Genomic DNA, 19,623 nt, shown 5'->3' on the forward strand with positions numbered 1-19,623 from the left:
CACTTTGGAGTTTGCATCGATGATACCACCCGCTTTCATTCTCACACCACCATTTTCAACATGGTCTCACTTGCATTCTTAACTCCGCTATGTATGACAAAGCTATACTTTGTCCATAAGGTAACAAAAACATGCTGCTGGATGTTGAAAGCAGACAGGCATCATGTTGTGATAGCTATTTATTCTTGCAGTATGCTCTTTAGCCAATTTATATCATCTGCAGTTTTATAGATCACGGACAAAAACATTAAATAACACTATACCAATAATGTGGCCCGTATTTTAATCCATCTAATATGTTTTCTACCAGCGCTATAGACCAGAAGCTCTTTCAAACCAAAAATCTGCATGATAATAAATCAAACTCCCTAAAGAAATCCAAAGTTCATGTATTGACACTGATGGGTTAAAAAAAAAAAATCACAAGCAAAACAATTAGAAATCTGCCAGCAGTGTTTGCTGAAACCAGTCTCTCATATAACCACAACAATCAGCAACGCCTGGAAAAATTTCTGTGATGTTCAGAGTAGACTACGTGTCCATGTAACCCTAAATCTGCCATTCCACTATTTTAGTCAGGATTGACTTCAGGTCAGTAGTTGCCTTGGTCACCTCTTTCAAAACACCAGAATTGTCGTGATTCACAATCCTTTAGAAATTGTTCTTTTTTCCAAGACGTGATGAATTTGATGAGGTGTGATTCAAAGGACACTTCATCTTATCCATCTCAGACATTCGGCTATTTATTGTTTGGACTTGCTGATGTCAAATTTCTTTAGTTTGAACAAATGCATCCTTGCCACCTGTTCTGTTAAGACTATAACCTCCTATCCCTGTAATTAATATATTCCAAGTATTCTGTCCTTCCAACATCATATTTCACAACTGTGTCGCTGTGATCAATGGACTAAGCTGCTTTGTGTTTAATACTAAGTGACCTCTCATTTACTTTGCTTATTGATATTTGACTCATTGGTGCACAAGCCCCTATCAGTTGCTCCTATACTTTACTTGGTAATTTGCACTCTAAAATATCATAAACATCTCCAAAAATTTATCTGTGTAGCTTCCTCACCTCTTTTTAAGGGACGTCATGTAAGAGAGCATCTCATTCAGCAGGTTTTTTGGTGGTTTTTTTTTTGTTTCACATCTGCAGAATGGTGACTCCTTGGACCCCTTTCAATGATTCTCGGCTTTAAGACATCCTACATTATGTCCATGTTCTCAGCTATGCCAAAAATTGTTTTGCTGGAACGATTCCAAATCTGTACCTCTCCAACTGAGGTGATATCCTGTTATACAAGGAATATGCAAGCAGAGTACGATTGGTGACACCTAGAAAACTGCTAATTTTTACACCTTGAATTTGATTTCATAATAAAGATTTCATAAAGGTCTGCTTTTCAAGAATGTCTCCGCTGAGCCAAAGCCAAGTGTGTGGGTGTTTTTCATCTCGCTATAGTTGATTTAACTTGTAAAAAGGAGACTTAACTTCCTCTCTATATTTTCTTTCAATTACATAAACATTCCTGTGAACAAGTCAGTAAGAATTTATGACAGATTTAGAGCTGCCTGGTGATAATTTATGAGTACTTTATGTTGGCCTGATTACCGAAATGTTTGTTATGTGGCTTCACTTGTTTAAGGTAGCAAGAATCTGTCGGGGAAAAAACAACTCTGAAAGGGAAGGATAGATTAAGGTAAGGAAAAATGCCAGAATTATTTGAATATCCTATTCAAAATAGCCTCTAAAATGGGCTTAGAGGAAGAAAAAGCAAAGTCCAAGAATCTGCAAGAGCAAAACTTGTTTCAAACAGAAAGCAAAAAGCGCTTAACGGTTTAAAAAAGTACTGTTTCTGTCGGTTGCTGTACAAATACCACTGCTACAATTGCTCCTTTACCCTTACCGTGCCACTGCTACTGGATCATCTGTGCTACTGATCTCTGACTGCAGTCACTTAGAATTTTGTCTTTACTTCCTCTGGGGAAGAATTTTTGCAGTCCTCTCATTTGGGCCAAGTCCTTGGGCTACGATACCTAACTCAGCTGTTCTCACTTTGAAGTTTTGACTGTGTTTAGGAACGTCCAGTTTTTCACTTCAGGGAATCTCAGCAGCTATGAACTGACAGTCACCTTAGAAGTACCAAAAAATATCTCAGTACGGTCATTTCAGTAGGGAAAACCACTTTGTCAGAACTCAAATGCTGCACAAAACACATTGAAAACAGAAGGCACCCAAGCTCAAAGCCCCTCGCTACTTGTCATAGTCATCAATTCCAATTTAGACATCCAAACTTTGCTTTTGTGAGAAAAAAGAATATATCAAAGTTAAGACCTTTAAGTATTTGCTGCTAACTGCTTAAAGTATTCACTGCGATCAAATTCTCATTTTCCAGACAGGTTCATGCTTAACAAAACAAACATATGGAAAGATACATAGCCTTATCCGAAAATAATTTCTAACCCATGACAGAACACAAATAAGGAGCAAAATAAGTAATGCAAAATGGAGGTACAAGCTGCACGGGCTGGAGGAACTCTGGTTTGATTTTTGAAAAGCAGGCGATGCAATTTGTATGCAAACTAAAAATAAAAAAATATAGGAAGGATTATGATTTTTAGAGAAGGTGATCTTAATTTCCTAGATTCACATTTTCACAAAAAAAAAGAAGCAACAGGATGCATAGTACACTCATCTAACAGCTTGTTAAAGAGCAGTCTTTCTTTTTTTCACCAATACATGCCGAAGAAACGAGAGAGATCCAGAATACAAACTGAGAAAGTACTCCATCCCACAGAGCCACTTTGCGATGACAGAAAGCATAGTGAAGTACAGCTTTGCTCCAGCAAGTCCTCCCCTAACACTACCAGCGCTAGAACCCTGAACGGTGGAACCCCCCATTTGAAAGCAGATTGACAACAGTAACCGGGGACTAAATATGAGATGTAGTGATGGGTAAAGCAGCTTGAGAAACTGCAAAGTGTGAAGAGCTCCACAGCTAGCGGAAGTTTAAGAGGAAAAATAGACCATAACTTCAAGGAATAGACTTTTTTTCCATGCCTGCCATAACCAAAAGTTTAACCCTTTGAAGAAAGATATTTCAGGAAAAAGGAGACAAAACAATCAAATTGGTAGACTTTTAGCTTATCGCTTTCTACTGTGTTTAATATATTTTTGACCGAATTTAAATGCTCAAGATAATGCTGTGAAGAAAATTCCAGGTCATGTGTAGTTCAGTGGAACCGTACCCGCCTCTGGCAGGTATTCGCTGTTACAATCTGACAGTGAAAAACAAACGACTCCTCCACAGATTCAGTCTGGCCACTTAACCATTCTGCTTTTTGAATGGACGTGTACCCAGAAGATCTACCGCAAATCCAGCGCTCCAGACTATGGCAAACCAGCTGCTGAGTCAGAACAGCAATTTGATAGCTAAATCCTTGATACTGTAAGAAAGAAAAAAAATTACTATCTGGCTCTGTAATTTTTAGACCGGACAAAACCACAACTGTTTGGCTTTGAGAAATTGAGAGTGCAACACCCGCAAGGTGTTTTAAAATATTTCTTTAAATGCTTTGAAAATTCAGACGCACTCGGGTGACCTTTTTTCTTGCTATGGTTAAACATATACTCAAATAGAAGCAAAATTTAACCAACATTTAATCTGTTTTAACTCTTTGAAACTGTTCTTCTTCACATTTCCCAGTTCTGAAGTTTGTCACGTAGTAGTAAGACCTCTTCCACATGTTTCTTTCAATCTAATTTGTACAGCTGGCAATACAAAATGCATAATTACTGTCCTGTACTGAATATAAACAAACTCCACAGCACATTGTAAGAAGTCACACAAATACACTGAAAAATTTAGGAGCCACCAGCTTGCACAAGGGTATCTTAACATTACTGTCTAGATGATGAGTGTTCAACCACCAAGACATGGCTGTTGACTTCAGGTTGGATTCTTTAAAGCAAAATGTTTGATTTGTATTTAGAGACAGATTTCCACTGGCCTATGCCCATGTCTGCTCACGCATCTATTCTCTACTAAAATTAAAAAAACCCCAACCAACCAACAAACAAAACAACCCACACTCCAAACCAAAAACTGTTAAAAACCACAAAACTCTAAGCATTTCCAAATCTCACATTAAAAAGATGCCGTTCCTCTCATGCGTTACTGCAGCACTGTTAAACCAAAAGCCTACTTTTCTGTTTTCCCTTAAACTGATGGTAGGATTAAAAGATGAATTTAAGTGGCTCTAACTGGGAAGTGCAGGAAGAAGCGTCCCTGTCATCGTGTCTCTGGGACTGGAAAACTTGCTCTCAGAACATGACAAGACCGAGGTGTCTTAGCACTGGAATAAGAGTTTGAACTCACTGGCTACAAAGGCTTAACACACATAAACCTGAACATTGGCGCTAGTGAGGAAGAGGAGTATGGACCAGTTATTATTATCTTTGGAGAATATTACAGACAAATAACGTGATTTTTAAAACTACAGGAAATCCCTGCTCTCATTTGCTGGAAAGTATGGTTATCTGCAGAAATTAAACTTGCTCTATAATTGGTAGAGAACAATTAAAAGAGCCTATTGCTTTAGAAACGCAAGTAATGTAAAATACCATTTTTTTTAAGTTATTTTAAATATTAAGCATACTTTGTGTGCATTTATGCATTAGAAATAACATGTTTTACCTAATCATTGTACTTACTTTTACACAGCTGGATTGTGTAAATTTGTCTTTGCCACACTTCGAGTAATTTTAAACATCAGAATTTTCAAAATTCATCTGAGTTTGTATGTTATTAGAGAAACTGGACAAAGCTAAAAAAAATAAATCAGAGGGGCACAAATAAACTGAAAGAAGTAAATAGAAGAAATGAAAAATACCACACACATAAACCCACAGCGTCTAATTGTGGCATCCTAAGTAAGCACTCAGATGATCCCTCTTGAGTACAGAACAAGAGTCCTCTCTAGCCTGAAGGACTCGAATCTCACCGTTCCCGGAGCACTTGTTATACGTACAACGTATGTTTTGTTAAACAGAAACAAGCACAGGAAGCTAATTTGTTCTGTAAACAATCAGGCCCCAAGAGAGAAGCTGCCTATTGAAACACTGAGAAGATACTTTAGCTTTCTCATCCTTCTGAATAAACACACCCATGCCACTTGAATAGTTCAACCACTCCAGCCGCCATACTGCCGTGCTGTATCCCGCAAGTGTAACTGTAGGAGATGATACAAGAAGTGCCGAAGTTGTCAATAACATGTGCAGACTGAAAATGTTTCTCCTTTATGCTCACTGCATCTTTTGGGATGCACCCTAACAGCCCCAGCTTAGGACTCTATCAAATCTAGTTGCAAGGTTTCTCATGAAAAGCCCCCTTAGAAGAAAGGTGTGAAGTAATTTAATGTGGAAAAAAAAAACCAAACTTAAAACCCAGGAAAACCCAAACCCTTCCTCCAAACCCACCTCTCCCCATGCCCCCCAAAAGACCCCACATCAATGTGTAAAGACATGGGTAGCAGCACACTGCACAGCAGCTTTGGAAGTGCTGAAAAAATATAGGCCAACCTACTGCAGAGTTCATGCCACGAGCAAGCCTGGGCTCAGCGTAAGATCTTATTGCACCTTGGCGGAGCCAGTGATTGTGCCCCATTCCTTATGAGCTTGAAAGAGCAAAGTGAAATTGAGCACAAAAAAAATCGCACTGAAACTGTCCTGAGTAGCTGACAGACTCCCTGTTCTCCAAACGGTAAGGTTCATTTGGCTCCTGCTCTTCTTGAAATCACAACAGAAATAAGGCATCGCAAGTCATAGAATCATAGAATGTTTTGGGTTGGAAGGGACCTTTAGAGGCTCAACCCCCCTGCAGTGAGCAGGGACACCTTTAACCAGATCAGGTTGCTCAGAGCCCCATCCAACCTGGCCTTGAATGTTTCCAGGGTTGGGGCCTCCACTACCTCCTGGGCAACCCGTTCCAGTGTTTCACCACCCTCATTGTAAAGAATTTCTTCCTTATATCCAGACTAAACCTACCCTCCTCTAGTTTAAAACCATTACCCTATCCTGTCACAGCTGGCCCTGCTAAAAACATTGTCCCCATCTTTCCTATAGGCCCCCTTTAAGTACTGAAAGGCCGCAATCAGGTCTCCCCGCAGCCTTCTCTTCTCCAGGCTGAACAAGCCCAACTCTCTGAGCCTGTCCTCATAGGAGAGGTGCTCCAGCCCTCGGATCATTTTTGCAGCCCTCCTCTGGACCCATTCCAACAGTTCCATGTCCTTGTTGTGCTGAGGGCACAAGTCCTCAGAGCCTGGGCATCATCATCGTCATCAACACCACCATCTGTGAGCCCAAATAAATTTGCTTCTTTGTAGCAGACAGAAGGAGGAAGAAAGCACCATGTGGACGAATGCACCTGAGTGTGTGCTACCCGAGGGAAATACCAGAAAGCACTTCTCAGCTCCCAGGCTGACTTTTGCACTCCCTTTGCATCGCCACAGCATCGGTACTTGCTACGAAGGACGAAGGGCAACCGAACAGTTTGGTAAGGGGTTCATGTTCTGCTAGCAACTGGAAGAACACATCTGAATTCTCTGCGACCTACCAGTATTCTGGATTTACCGGCTTCCTGAAGACAGGGCAGCGCAGCCTCCCTGCAACGTTCTGTTCCAGGAGGGCAAGAAGCCACCACCCGAGTGAAAGCAGAAAGACTGCTTTCCCAGCCTGGCTTTCCCCTGAGACCTGCAAAGGCATCAGCTTCTGTAAAACACCTCAGGAGAGAGAGATGAGGACACACACTGTCATAGCTATATACAACCTGGGGAATTGGGTCCCATACAGAGACTTCACTAAATAAAAGAATTGGGGGAAAAAAACCAGAAATTTGCACAACACTCTGTAATAGGGAGTTTAACTGCATCATTTTTTAGGGGAGGCAGAATAATTTTGGGGTGGAGGATGTCCCTCTACTGGCAACAGGTTACCAGTTCCAGCTCTACCCACACACTCCAGCACTACGAGAGATCTATAAACCTTTATACGGAACAACCTCAGGCAGTCACTGCGTAATTCCATTTCTAACAACTGTGTGAGATACGAGAGGGGGCAGGGGAGCGCTGTAGCCAAAGGGATGGTGCAGTTCAAGGCAATATAAGGCGTCCTCCTGAGCAGCTGTATGGCACGCGGGTACAACTCCGTGTTAATAAAGGAAAGAGGGGAAAAGAGAGATTTGTGAAGGAGCTGTAGGTCTAATAGCCAAAGTGAAGAGACTCAAAACTTCTACAGAAACAGACAGGCATTGTTAATGGGAAGTGTACCTAAAAATTCTTTACACAAAAGCATATTAGATTTTCAGTTAAAGAACTAGATAAAATTGGCAACGCTCATTAGTTAAATTTGAATACAGACTGATTCAATTCGATCTGGCATTACAAGAGATAATGGAAGCACTAATGTTCAATCTACATAAAAATTGCTTCTGGCCAAACTTTCTTTTGTTTCCTTTAAAATACATCTAACATCAAAGAGAACAGCTAAATCTGATGACACAGCAGGACTTTTATTTTTTTATTACAGTAAACTGCCTTAACTTTCTTAAGTATTTTAAATTCCAGAAGTTGCTGTCCTTGGTTGGCCCCTATTTTAACAATTTTTCCTTTAAATTTTGCCATCCTTTTTCTGCAAATCATATCTATTCTTTGGCTCTTCAGGCTTTCTCATTGCTGTTTCCTCTTCGTCCACCTCAGCTACAAAGACCTACAGCCAACGTTTGCACAGGAATTCAACCACCCGGACTCTGTTAACACCACCTTCTACGAAGCCCAGCTTCCTCAGTTCCAGCAACAAGTATAATGCTGCTGTGTTGTCATCATTCTTGCAGAATAATTCAAGAACGCACGATTTATCTCACACTTCTTCAAGCTTCTGTGCTATTTGCTTCCCACTCGCTTCAAAATGGAAATAATCTATGCACTCCGCTCGTTCACAGGTCATGTTCTTCATTAAACCATGATCAGGTTTTCCCACCATCAGAGTTTCATTTGCATAATCACAAAAGACAACTTTCTGCCCTGGTTCCTCATGTGAAACATTTATCCTGTATCTTTTTACCTAGTTGGGTCCCTAAGTTCAGTGCAGCACGGCCCTGTGCAATAAGGACAGCGCAGCCTGTGCAATCAAGGGACACAGGCCGAGAGAGGCTTCCAGCTCCTTGCACCTTCAGCTACCTAGGGAGGGTACTGCTGAGGTCTGTACAAATTAGACAGCAGGCACAACTCTGCCCTGAACACCGCAGGACATGTTCCAAGACTTCAGTTTCCCTTTGTTCACTTTTTCCTCCATCCTCGTATTTAGTACTGTTGCTTGCCGGTCAAAGTATTTTTGATGTAGTTTGTAAAGCAGCATTATGTCTACACTGAAAGTAAAACCACAATAAAAGAGGCAGCACTTCCCCCTCCCCCCATAAAAAAAAACACATTCAAGAATTCGAATTAATTTATGACTTTGGCCAATAGTGCCTGGATTATCTTTATTGACTGCTGTAGATACTTAGAATACAAAACATTGCATTTTCTCTATTGAATTTCTTCTCTTTACATGTCTGCCAGCAGTACTTTGGTTATACTAACCCGTATTCAACAGCACCTTAGAAATGGTGGAATTTCAAGTTAAAAAAGGGGAAAACTGGTGATTGTCAAAAACAGGAAAATATGAAGAATGTATATTAATTCTTCCAAAACGCACACAAAAAATTCTAAAAGTGAGAATTTCATTATTCAGTATCAGTTGAGACACTTGCTAATGTACTTTTTACAATCAAGTACTTAGATGAAGTGTTCTCCTGTGAACTACAAAAATATGAAAACCATGATATTAATGCTTGTGCAGTTGCTCGTAGCAGTTGAAAGGCAATTTACTAGAACAAGACTTACGAGGTACCTAAGAAAAATTGTTATCTAATTATTCACAAAAGATATGTCAAGTATAATTAGTACAAAATGTCAAAATTTCAACCTTATATTGAATCTATAAATATATTGTAAAAAACACAAAAAACCAAAAACCAAACAGAAAATCACATATTACCAGGCAAGAGATCCCTGTGCATAGAACCCCATGTAAACAAAGCTGATGACAACAAAATGTCTCCATTGTATAAACTGAATGTTAATTCCAAAAAGAAAAGTAACTAAAATTCCTACCTTCTATATTTTTCAATATATAGCTTTTAAACTATTTCAATTCTCAGTTTAGCTGGTTAGCTCTATTCATCCTTTGACTAGAAGTGTGGCACAACCTCTTCCACTTCAATTGCAATATCCTTGCAGATCTTGCCTTGAGGAAACAAGACTCGGGGTGTTCCCCTTAATAAGAACAGCTCATATGTGTAACATGCGCTTTATCTCCACCAAGTTAGAAGCATGAAGGTTCTTACCACAAGCAGGAAGCACTGCTGCTGTAAACTGAACAGCTACTTGATTTGTTTTGAACGTCAAGCACCAAGAGAGCTAGTTTCATTTTTCATGTCCCTGATTCTTTTCATTCTGTAGTAAATGAAAATCCTTGCATCACAGTAAAAAAAAAATTTCTGCACCTTACACAGTTGTGTTCGTGGCTAGAGAGCATTTAGCCATCAGCCTCAGCACAAAATACAATTTCAAAGTATTATATCCGTATTATTTCTTCATTGCTATTAATATTAATGTAAACTAATTTGAATAAATCTTAATATAATTTCCTTATAAAATTTGAAGTAACATACTTAAGATGCAAATCAAGACTTAAGGATTCTAATAATGCTTATTAAAAACAAGATTAAATGCAAGTTCATGTGAAAAAACATGCATAAAATTACATAAATATACATGAAAACATCATGAATACAACAATGAAATATAATTCACAGCTTAATGAATGTTGGACAAACATTTAGCAGAATTTTGTTACCAACTCAAAAAAAATGAATTATCTTGCAGTCTTCAGCACATTAATCACAACTTCTGTAATACATAAAGAATACCAAGATTATCAACGGTCACACATACTTTGAAATTAGGGGACACATGCATTGACTTGAGGTTTGTTCCGTTTGTGTAGAAGGTTTGTAAGGATTCTCCAGTAGTGACATTCCACCACTATAAAAAAATAACAACACGCTTGCAGTTAGCTGAAGGAAGCTTAGAATAAATTCTATAAACAGGCTTAGCACAGCAAGCCCGGCTGACTGCTTTCCCCAAAGAGGTAAAATTAAAAATAGAAATACAAGCAATCTTAAGTAGAAAATGCTTAGGACCAGTTACTAGAGACTTTCAGATGAAAAGAAACTTCAAAAAGACAGAACCTTTTCAATTTCAGGGAAGCACACAAAATAAATTCAGGTTCTGCCCCTTGCCTCATCACAAAATGTGGTCAATAGATGTAAACTGTAACATGACCAAAATTTAAAAGATTATGTAGTTTTATACAACTAAATGAATACATGAAATGCATTGCCAGACAATGTAATTGAAACTAGGGCTGGATTCAAAAACTTAGCTGGACTCAAAAGGGGAACAATCATGTACACAGTTGAAACCATTTCTAGTTTTGGACAGACTTTTTTTCAGTGAGATTTGAAATATTTTTATATTTTTTTAGAATATACAGTAAGCACTAATAACAAAGATACAGAGAAACCTTTGACCAGCAGTTTACTCCATGACTGTAGACTGAAATTCTACATTTCTCAGAAAAACTGTAGACCAAGGTAAAATGGAACCAAATGCAACCCAGAACAAAGCTGCTACTTGATTGTTCCAATAAGAAGTCTACCCTCTACTCTTGCAACGTTTGAGTGCAGCAGCAAAATATCAAAACAGATTTACCTTCAGCTTTGATCATCTCTAAAAGCAGGTGGTATTACTACCTTTTAGCTTACTCACCTCATGAAATATGTAACATTATAGTTGTGTGCATAATACAGATTTGCAACTACACAGCTATAATGTTCTGATTAAAACCACCCTTCCTAAAGTGTCTGTTATTTGATGGAGACCCAGGGGGAAAAAAAAAAAAATCTTAATTAGCTCTTGAACCTCTGTTGGTGGATAAATGATCAGGTGCTGGGCCAGTGGGTACCACTCACACAACAAGTTCAACAGCGCATAGCTGGATGCACCTCACCTATGAATAAAATAACTTTAAACAAATGAGTTATCTTCCATGTAACTTTACAATCCAACTCAGTTCAGTTTTCAGAGGTCCAAACTTCTGAAGTGTTCTAGACTTTCACTGACTAGTATCTCCCTACAAAAAGCGTGCGTGTGTGTGTGTTTTCATGCACATCATTACACATCCATCTGTAGATCTTGAAAGAAAGTAGAAATACAATACTTAGAGAAGACATGGTGACTGAATCTGGTCCCCATGACTGGAAAAAGGCAAATGCCATACCCATTTTCACAAAAGGCAAAGATGATGCTGGAAACTACAGGCCAGTAATGTTCACTCCAGTGTCTGGGGTTATTAAGGAACAAGTTTTCTGGAAGCCATTTCAAGTCATGTGAAGGGCAAGAAGGTAGGTGATCATGAACAGCGAGCACAGATTTACCAAAGGTAAATTATGCTGAACCACCCAATTGACTTCTATTGACAATAATGGTGGCTCTGCAAACAGCATAGCAAAAGCAGTGGATGCGATTAACCTTGACTTCAGCCAAGCCTTCAACATGGTCTCCCATAGTGCCTTTAAAGTCAAACTGGAGAGGTAAAGAGTGGATGGGTGGAATACAAGGTAGGTGACAAACTGGGTGGACTGCTAGATTCAAAAAGTATTAGACAGCAGTTCAGTCACTGTGTGTTGAGCCCCACCCTAGCACAAGAAAGACACTGACAAACTGGAGCGAGTCCAGCACACGGTCATTGAGATGGCTGAACACCTAGAACAGATGTCATAGAAGAGAGGCAGAGCACTGAATGTATTTAGCCTGACAAGAAGGCGGCTAACTGCTGCCTTCAACTACCAAAAAGAAGGTTACAGATGACACTCAGACTGTCCTCTCAGGGCCCAGAGGCGCCCCTATTGGAGTGGGGGACAAAACTTGATGGGGCAAGGCCCTAAGCAACTTTACCTAACTCTGCAAACTACTGCTAGCAAGGGGCTGGACCAGATGAGTTCCAGAAATACCTTAACATCCTAAACCATTATCATAGAATCATAGAATGTTTTGGGTTGAAAGGGACCCGTAGAGGTCATCTAGTCCAACCCCCCTGCAGTGAGCAGGGACACCTTTAACCAGATCAGATTGCTCAGAGCCCCATCCAACCTGGCCTTGAATGTTTCCAGGGATGGGGCCTCCACTACCTCTCTGGGCAACCTGTTCCAGTGTTTCACCACCCTCATTGTAAAGAATTTCTTCCTTGTATCTAGTCTAAACCTACCCTGGTTTAGTTTAAAACCATTACCCCTTGTCCTGTCACAGCTGGCCCTACTAAAAAGATTTTCCCTATCTTTCCTATAGGCCCCCTTTAGGTACTGAAAGGCCCCTTCTTGTGCTGAGGGCTCCAGAGCTGGACGCAGTACTCTAGGTGAGGTCTCACCAGAGCAGAGTAGAGGGGCAGGAATCACCTCCTCAACCTGCTGGCCACGCTTCTCCTGATGCAGCCCAGAGTACGGCTGGCCTTCTGGGCTGCCAGCGCACATTGCCGGCTTCTATGACACTAAGAAGCATCACAACCCCATACTGTGTAACCACAAAACAAAATGGGAAGGAAGCTAGATCAGGATACGTGTCTTGTTCTTTAATAGGAAATGAACATCAGAAGATGTTTTCAATGCTAAATTAGAAAATTCAATGGTCTTTGTGAAGTGGTTAGTCACTGACTCCAAAGAATTAGTCTGGTAGCTTGTCCAACAGCTAAACACTGACCAACAATCAACTAAGCTCCAGCACTCAGAGATGAGAACTCCACAGCCTGTCATTTCACACAGACCCACAGTTTCTACTAACAGGTATTAGCTATTGCGTAAGGGAAAAAAAAAAAACCCAAACTCGTAAGAAATTTACAGTTATGAAGAACCAATTCGCAGACTGAAAGCAAGACCACCTCTTCCCCTTCCCAAAAAACATATACACAGTCGATGTCTGAAACAATGAAAGACGACTGATGAAAAGACTGACTTTCTCAATTTCAACATGCCCTCTTCCACAGATTACTTATAAATGCCTTTCAAGGCAGAAAATTATCATTTGCAATTCCTTCTGAATTTCTATTTATGAAAAAATTTAAAACTCAGTATCTTTAAAAAAAAATGAAATCCTGACATAGAACATTTTTCTGCTCATTATAAAGAACACAATTGCTGCTGAAATCAAGTGGCTATTAAGGCACACAAAAATTACTGGGATCTTTAATATTAAATACGCTAATGAAGGACGTTGCTAATAAAAATCTGAAGCTAATAAAAATGGAATATATGGAGTTCGAAGACAAACTCCAAGTCTGAAGTCTGAATTCTTAACAGACCTTTTCAAGGGGCTTTCAGATTTGAGAAGAAAAGAAGTGAAAAGTGCTAGACAGTCACGAAAACTGAGCAGCTCTGTGTTATGTAAAACATTTCAGGTTTGTTTCTTTGAATTAGTCTGCATTTTCCTTTGGAATTATCAGAGTATTGTCATTTAATTAGGTATGTTAGGATATTTTATTACTTCAAGGCTTACCTTAAGATAACCTCCAGATGACACAAGCATTTTACTATCAGGAGAAAATGAGAGGTCTGTTACCCAACCACCATGTGTTGGTTCTCCTTCGTCTGCAGTAATTGGGGAGCAGAAATGAAGTAATGCACCTGTTATGATGTCCCAAATCTAAAAGAGAGAGAAGATTATGTATATAAGTAAACTTAATGGGGAAAAAAAATCTCCAGTAAGGAAAGCTGAAATTTATTTTTCTGTATTAGAGAAAAAAACCTTGTAAATAAGCATTCTACCTGAAGTGACAGAATAATCCAAAACATGAATTCTCCTCTTAGAACTGTATCATATATGGAGGATTTAATCACACATGCAATTCACAGTAGAATTAGTAGTACATCATGTGAATCAGTTCCTCAGCATTCATGGAGCATAAATCTATCAATGTGGTTACAAACTACTGTCTCACGTGGCAAACTTTGCTGTTTTCAACTCCCTGATGTTCACCATAATGCTAACAAATTAGACATACAGAACATAAACTATGAGAACTCTTCTGTCTGTGAACTATCAATTGAATTATAAAATTAAGAGCAAGGTTAAAGCAGTACCCTTATTTCTCCTTTGTCATCTCCAGTGGCCAATAATTTGTTATTAGGAGAGAAAGTACAGCACCGCACACAGGCTTCATGACCTTTCAGCTCATGAAGAACAGATGAACTTTCGAAGCTCCATATCTAAATGAAAAAAAATTACAGAAGAGTGAAAAACACAAGTTCTAACCCAATTATGACTCCTTTCTAAAAAGGCATTAGTATTCAAAAGTACATAAGACCTTTTGTATGTATGTGTATGTGTATTTATGTATTATACTGTAGTTTGTTTTGTCCTTTTATTATCTGAACCACACAGGAATGCATTTGCTACAAATTACTGAACCAACTGCAAGTATATTTTTTTCATTGGTATACACTCTTCAACGAAATTGATCCATTTACAAGAAAATTTAAAGCTGTTCATAGAAACTGTTCAGCTGTTCAGAGCTGTACTTTAAAAATCTAATGGGATGCTCTAAAAATCTAAAGGGACAGCCCCAGAATATTAAACAGTTCACTTCTTTTTGCACCTTGCTTCTGAACAGGAATACCAAAAACTATGAACACTTTCACTGGAAGTTCCAGAAATTTTTCTTAACTTTGGTTTCCAAATTAAGTGTTAGGCTATCAACAAATCAACAGAGAGAACTAAACAGTGTTCTGCACAAACCTTGTGCATTAAACATGCATTTTATTTGTACAAAAGTCACCAGGACAGCCTCAAGTTATACCCAAGATCAATTGTGAACGACTGTAACAGGTTTAGAAACATGTTAACAGATACAGGAAGTTTAATACTAGAAATACAACAGGATAACTTAAATAGTCACTAGTTACCTCATAATAAAGATATATAGCATAGATTTCAGGACAAACAAGGCATCATTTTTATCTTTGCACAGAAAGTAACCAACCTTTGCAGTTTTGTCAGCAGAAGTAGATGAAAATTTAGTACCATCAGGTGAAACAGCGCAAGAAAGAACAGCACCTCCATGGCAAAGAAAATCTTTTTCTGTATTTCCAGTAGTGATATTCCAAACCTATCAAACATACAGGAAAAACAGGTTACTTTTATAACACTGGAAAAAGGTTAAAACACCTGCATCCTGCACAACAATATATACGAGATAAAACCCAGCTACATGGTTTTAATACGGCTAACATTTTCCTATACTTACTGGTATAGTTAAAATACAACAAAAGTGTAAATCTTGCTAGAAATAGATAATGCAAAATTGTGTCTTAAGAGTCAGCCTACACTTTAGGATCAATTAAATAAAATGTATGTTAACACAAAGTGAAAAAAATACCAAATGTCAGAAGAGACAGTAAAAGGTATTTTATGCAATTTGTCAATTCACAGCCTTTTATTTACCTTAACAGTTCCATCAAATGACCAAGAAAGAAGTTTTGAATTTTCCAGAAGTCTAAAATCCTTGATTGCTTCCTTGTGCCCTCTTAGAAACAGACATTCACTCAACTGCCAATTCCATACCTAATAATAAAGATGGAATACTTTTAAAAAAAAAAAATTAATGGCAAACGTAAGTTAAGAACGAACTAACTGATTGATTTTTAAGTCACAGGAATAATAAAAAGTTCTTAAGGAAGTGGCAACTAATTAAAAGGTTAGATATTGAAGATATCCAAAGTAGAGATGCTGAAGATTGAGGATGACATAGTATTTAATAGTCAACCTATGAGAGAGTTCTCTATAATACACACATAATCTGATTTTCAAAGTGAATTTGATACTTCAAATTCACTAGTAATTTAAAAAGGGAAAGCAAAACAATAATTTTCTAGGTACCCCAGAAGTTCTGGGCTTTAAACCTTTGATTATTGCAACAAATAGACTTCTGCCATCTGGCAGACCTCATATTTTCCTTACTTTAATTGTCTTTTGTATTTTTAATTAAATACCATTTTGGTTTGCATTTTATAAAAAAAAAAAAAAAAAAAAAAAAAAGAAAAAAAGACATCTCTATTTTTAATTCAACTATTCACTGAAAACAAAAGAAATGTCATTTTATTTTATGGAAGCTATTAAGCATCAATTTCAGTGACAACGATTTAATAGTTTTCAACTTAATAGGCTTTCTGCATCAGAGAAAGAAAAGAAAGCAGAGGTGTTCGGATGAAAATCCTGGAAGCTTAGCTGAGGCACTGTCCACTAGAGGGAGCTGAGGACCCAGAAGAAAAACTACCCACGCTAGACCTGCACAAGGGATCCAAAAGCCGATGAACAGGTGAGCAGCCTGTACTGCTTAACTGGCCACGGTGATGCGTGACAACTGATTTATTGCACACCAGGCCACAAATCCACTTTTCGGACAACAGTGATGGCACTCAGGCTAGCTTCAGAGCCGCGGGTTCAATGCAGAGTTAGAGCGACACAAACACTGAAGTGGGATGTAGCATAGGTTACGTGTGTATCAGCAAAGAAGTAGTACACTGAAGTTGGAACAGATTTGGTGAGCAAAACAGTGCTGAGGACCAGCACCCACGTGCTTTGGAGGTTTTACTTCAAACCAGCTCAAGTTTGGTTGTGTGGACTGAATGCTTATTAGCAGCTGGAGCATGTGCTCTATTTCAGGAATCCCATCAGCATGCCTGCAACTGCTCTGCAGTGCAAACGAAAGCACAGTGAGCGTAAATGACCAGGACATTCACTTCAAAAGTGCATCCCTGAGGTGAGCTAAAATGCTAACATAGACATAGCAGAATACTTCGCTGGAGCCAATCTACCTTGCTGAGAGGCAGACCTTATTAATTTGAGACTACATTAGTGCAGCCATTCTATTTCTAGCTAGTATCTGTATTCAGCACTGTACTGGATTAGGTGGACACAGCAGCCTGCTCAGAGACAGGTCTTTTTACCTCATTCCTTCAGACAGTGTAAGCAAGCCCACTGGCAGACCTACCATATATAGCCAGTTCTGGGTTGTATCCCAAACCCTTCACTTATGCAATCAGAACTCTCGAGTTATCTTGTTTGAAAAATAATGTTCTTTTCACCCATCTTAAAAGAGTTGGTGCCTCTCTATCATCCACAGCATTAAAAATAGAAATTGTGTAATGTTGATTATCACATAAGGTATAAACAGAGGTTACATTTTCTACAGTCCCTTGGCCCAAGATGGAGCAATACAGAATACGGTATTCATTTATTGAGTTCACATTATCTATAGTATAAAAGACCTTTTTAAATAATTTGTAAGTAAGTTACAACATAATCTTTTTAAATATCTTCCAAACCTGTATAACTGAATCATGAGCACTTGAAATGAGAGTCTGACAATCAGAGGTAAATCGACAATGCTGCACGGATGTCCTGTAGGCTTCCCAGGACTTCAGAACTTTCCCATCCAACAACTGTAATACCTTTACAACGAAGAATGCAATAATTATATACTTGAGGAAAAGGAAGAAAAGAACATGCAAATTCTTTTTTAAGTAACACAAGATTGTAAATGCATGACGTGCAGTCAATGGATTGGAACAACCAAAAATGTGTATTAGCTTAGTCCTTGGTAAAATAAAATTCAGAGCTACATTTAAATTATTGTCATTTAGGAATCACTCACAAATGTAAAAACTTTAACATACTGTATTGAAGAATACTATTGTACAAAGTCATCCAAATGACATTTATTTTAAAAAGAAAAAGCACGAAGAAGGGCGTTTTCCTACTATTTTTAAAATAAAATTTAGGATTTAATACCTTTATTGTTCCATTCTCCAGTCCAAACGCTGCAAATTTAAGATCTTCACTTAGGCAACAGCAGGAAATGGGGGATTCTTGAGCTGCTGTCTGAATAATAACACTGTCTGTATTTCCATTGATAAGCTGCAAGATAGGAAGTTAATTAAGTTACTATAATATGTTAAAATTTAAAGTTAAATAAGTTACAATATAGAGCTAAGAATGCTAAAGAGAACAGTGTGCCAGTTTCAAACTTTGAATTATAAGGATCAGTTACTTCCATAAATCAATTGCTTTGAAGGTCGGTATAACTATCTTCATAGAATGCTCTCTGAACAGGCCAAGTTTGCAGAAGGAAACATATCTCAAAAGGCTTTATAAAGTTTGTCTGACTACAGAAAACAGTAACTCAGAATGCTACTCCCAAATTTCAGAAGTCATACAAGCGAGCTCCATACTCAAATTTACCTTGCAAGACAGATTCTACAGCTCATGCCAAATGGAGCATAAAATAGTTTAAGTGCATCCTGTAAGCATGACTTTAAACTTATTAGCACACACAATACACCAAATCTCAACTCAGTATGGCCCTCAAATCAATTCCCCAGGGGGGGGAAAAAATATCTTTACAATACAATGATTTACAAACAAAGTTTAAGTTTAGAAAGTTACCAGTGTGAAGTGTTTAAAAATGAACATACTACACATCAAAAGGTGACTAGGATCCCAATTCTGAGACATTAAAAATTACAAAGGGTAGAACATCACAGTTGCAAGAAAAACTACTTTTAGAGATGCGATAGCAGAGATATACTGTAAAATTACAGTCCACATGCTTAACTGTCTTTTCAGTCAATTTCTCTTCTTGCGCAAGGGTGAAAAATCTCTTTTCTTTCTACAATGGAGTCTTCTCCCATGAGTGCACCTCTACAGGATGTCAGAATATTGTCTTTAGGGCAGAAAATCTAAGCACCATCTTTCTCCAGGAAATGGTTCAAGTAAAGTTACAATAGACACATACTAATCATAAATAAATAGATGAGGTCTACTACTTCAAATGAGAGCCACACTACACCATTACATAGTAGTCAGATTTACAATTCAGGAAAATTAAAAAGTAGCAATTATCCTAAAACTGCTCCCCATACATAAATAGGTGTAACTCCATTTGCTGTGGTTTCTCCCATCTCTTCACTGCAGCAGATGCAGCTTCTCTTTTCTCACGTATTATTTGTTCACATAAATTTTAGTTTCAACACTGACTGCTTTCTGTTGGCTGAAAGTCTGAAATCTTTTTATTGCCAAGGCTCCACTGGAGACACTTCAGCTACTTCCACATCTATATTCCCCACTATTCAAATATCATCAGCATTCCACTTAAAGTTTTTTTTAATACGATTCCTAGGTAGAATAAGAACAAGCTAATTTGTTGACAGGACATACAAAAGAAGGAGGACAGAAAATAATCAGGGAGAAACAGGAAGTACGGGACAAAGAAGAAAAGTTTCTGCAAAGGAAGCTCTCATTCTAGTAGCAGCCTAGGAAGAGCTGAGCATCTCTTAGGACTGGAAATACAGGCACTGGTCATGCGGATTAGCCAGGATTACATAGTTTACATCTTTGCCTTTGACCAAATTAGGA

The 19,623-nt window shown here is 38.4% G+C and overlaps 1 protein-coding gene across 2 annotated transcripts in view; it reads right to left on the reverse strand.

Moving 5' to 3' along the window:
- Positions 1-7,697: 7,697 nt before the first annotated feature.
- The window catches only part of APAF1 (apoptotic peptidase activating factor 1), a 39,125-nt gene continuing 27,199 nt past the window's right edge, over positions 7,698-19,623 (reverse strand). Inside the window, exons 20-26 of one of the 2 annotated variants that reach the window (XM_035901026.1) lie at positions 18,001-18,126; positions 17,535-17,660; positions 15,652-15,771; positions 15,191-15,316; positions 14,292-14,417; positions 13,708-13,854; positions 7,698-10,143 (exon numbers count right to left, since the gene is read on the reverse strand). In XM_035901026.1, the coding sequence (XP_035756919.1) occupies positions 10,000-10,143; positions 13,708-13,854; positions 14,292-14,417; positions 15,191-15,316; positions 15,652-15,771; positions 17,535-17,660; positions 18,001-18,126 (915 nt within the window). In that variant the 3' untranslated portion in view covers positions 7,698-9,999. The remainder of the gene's footprint in view (positions 10,144-13,707; positions 13,855-14,291; positions 14,418-15,190; positions 15,317-15,651; positions 15,772-17,534; positions 17,661-18,000; positions 18,127-19,623) is intronic. The other variant, XM_009645591.2, reaches the window with a different exon arrangement.

This window comes from Egretta garzetta, unplaced genomic scaffold (genome assembly GCF_000687185.1).
Source record: "Egretta garzetta isolate BGI_Z169 unplaced genomic scaffold, ASM68718v1 scaffold38, whole genome shotgun sequence".
In the NCBI taxonomy this organism is placed as follows: Eukaryota; Metazoa; Chordata; class Aves; order Pelecaniformes; family Ardeidae; genus Egretta; species Egretta garzetta.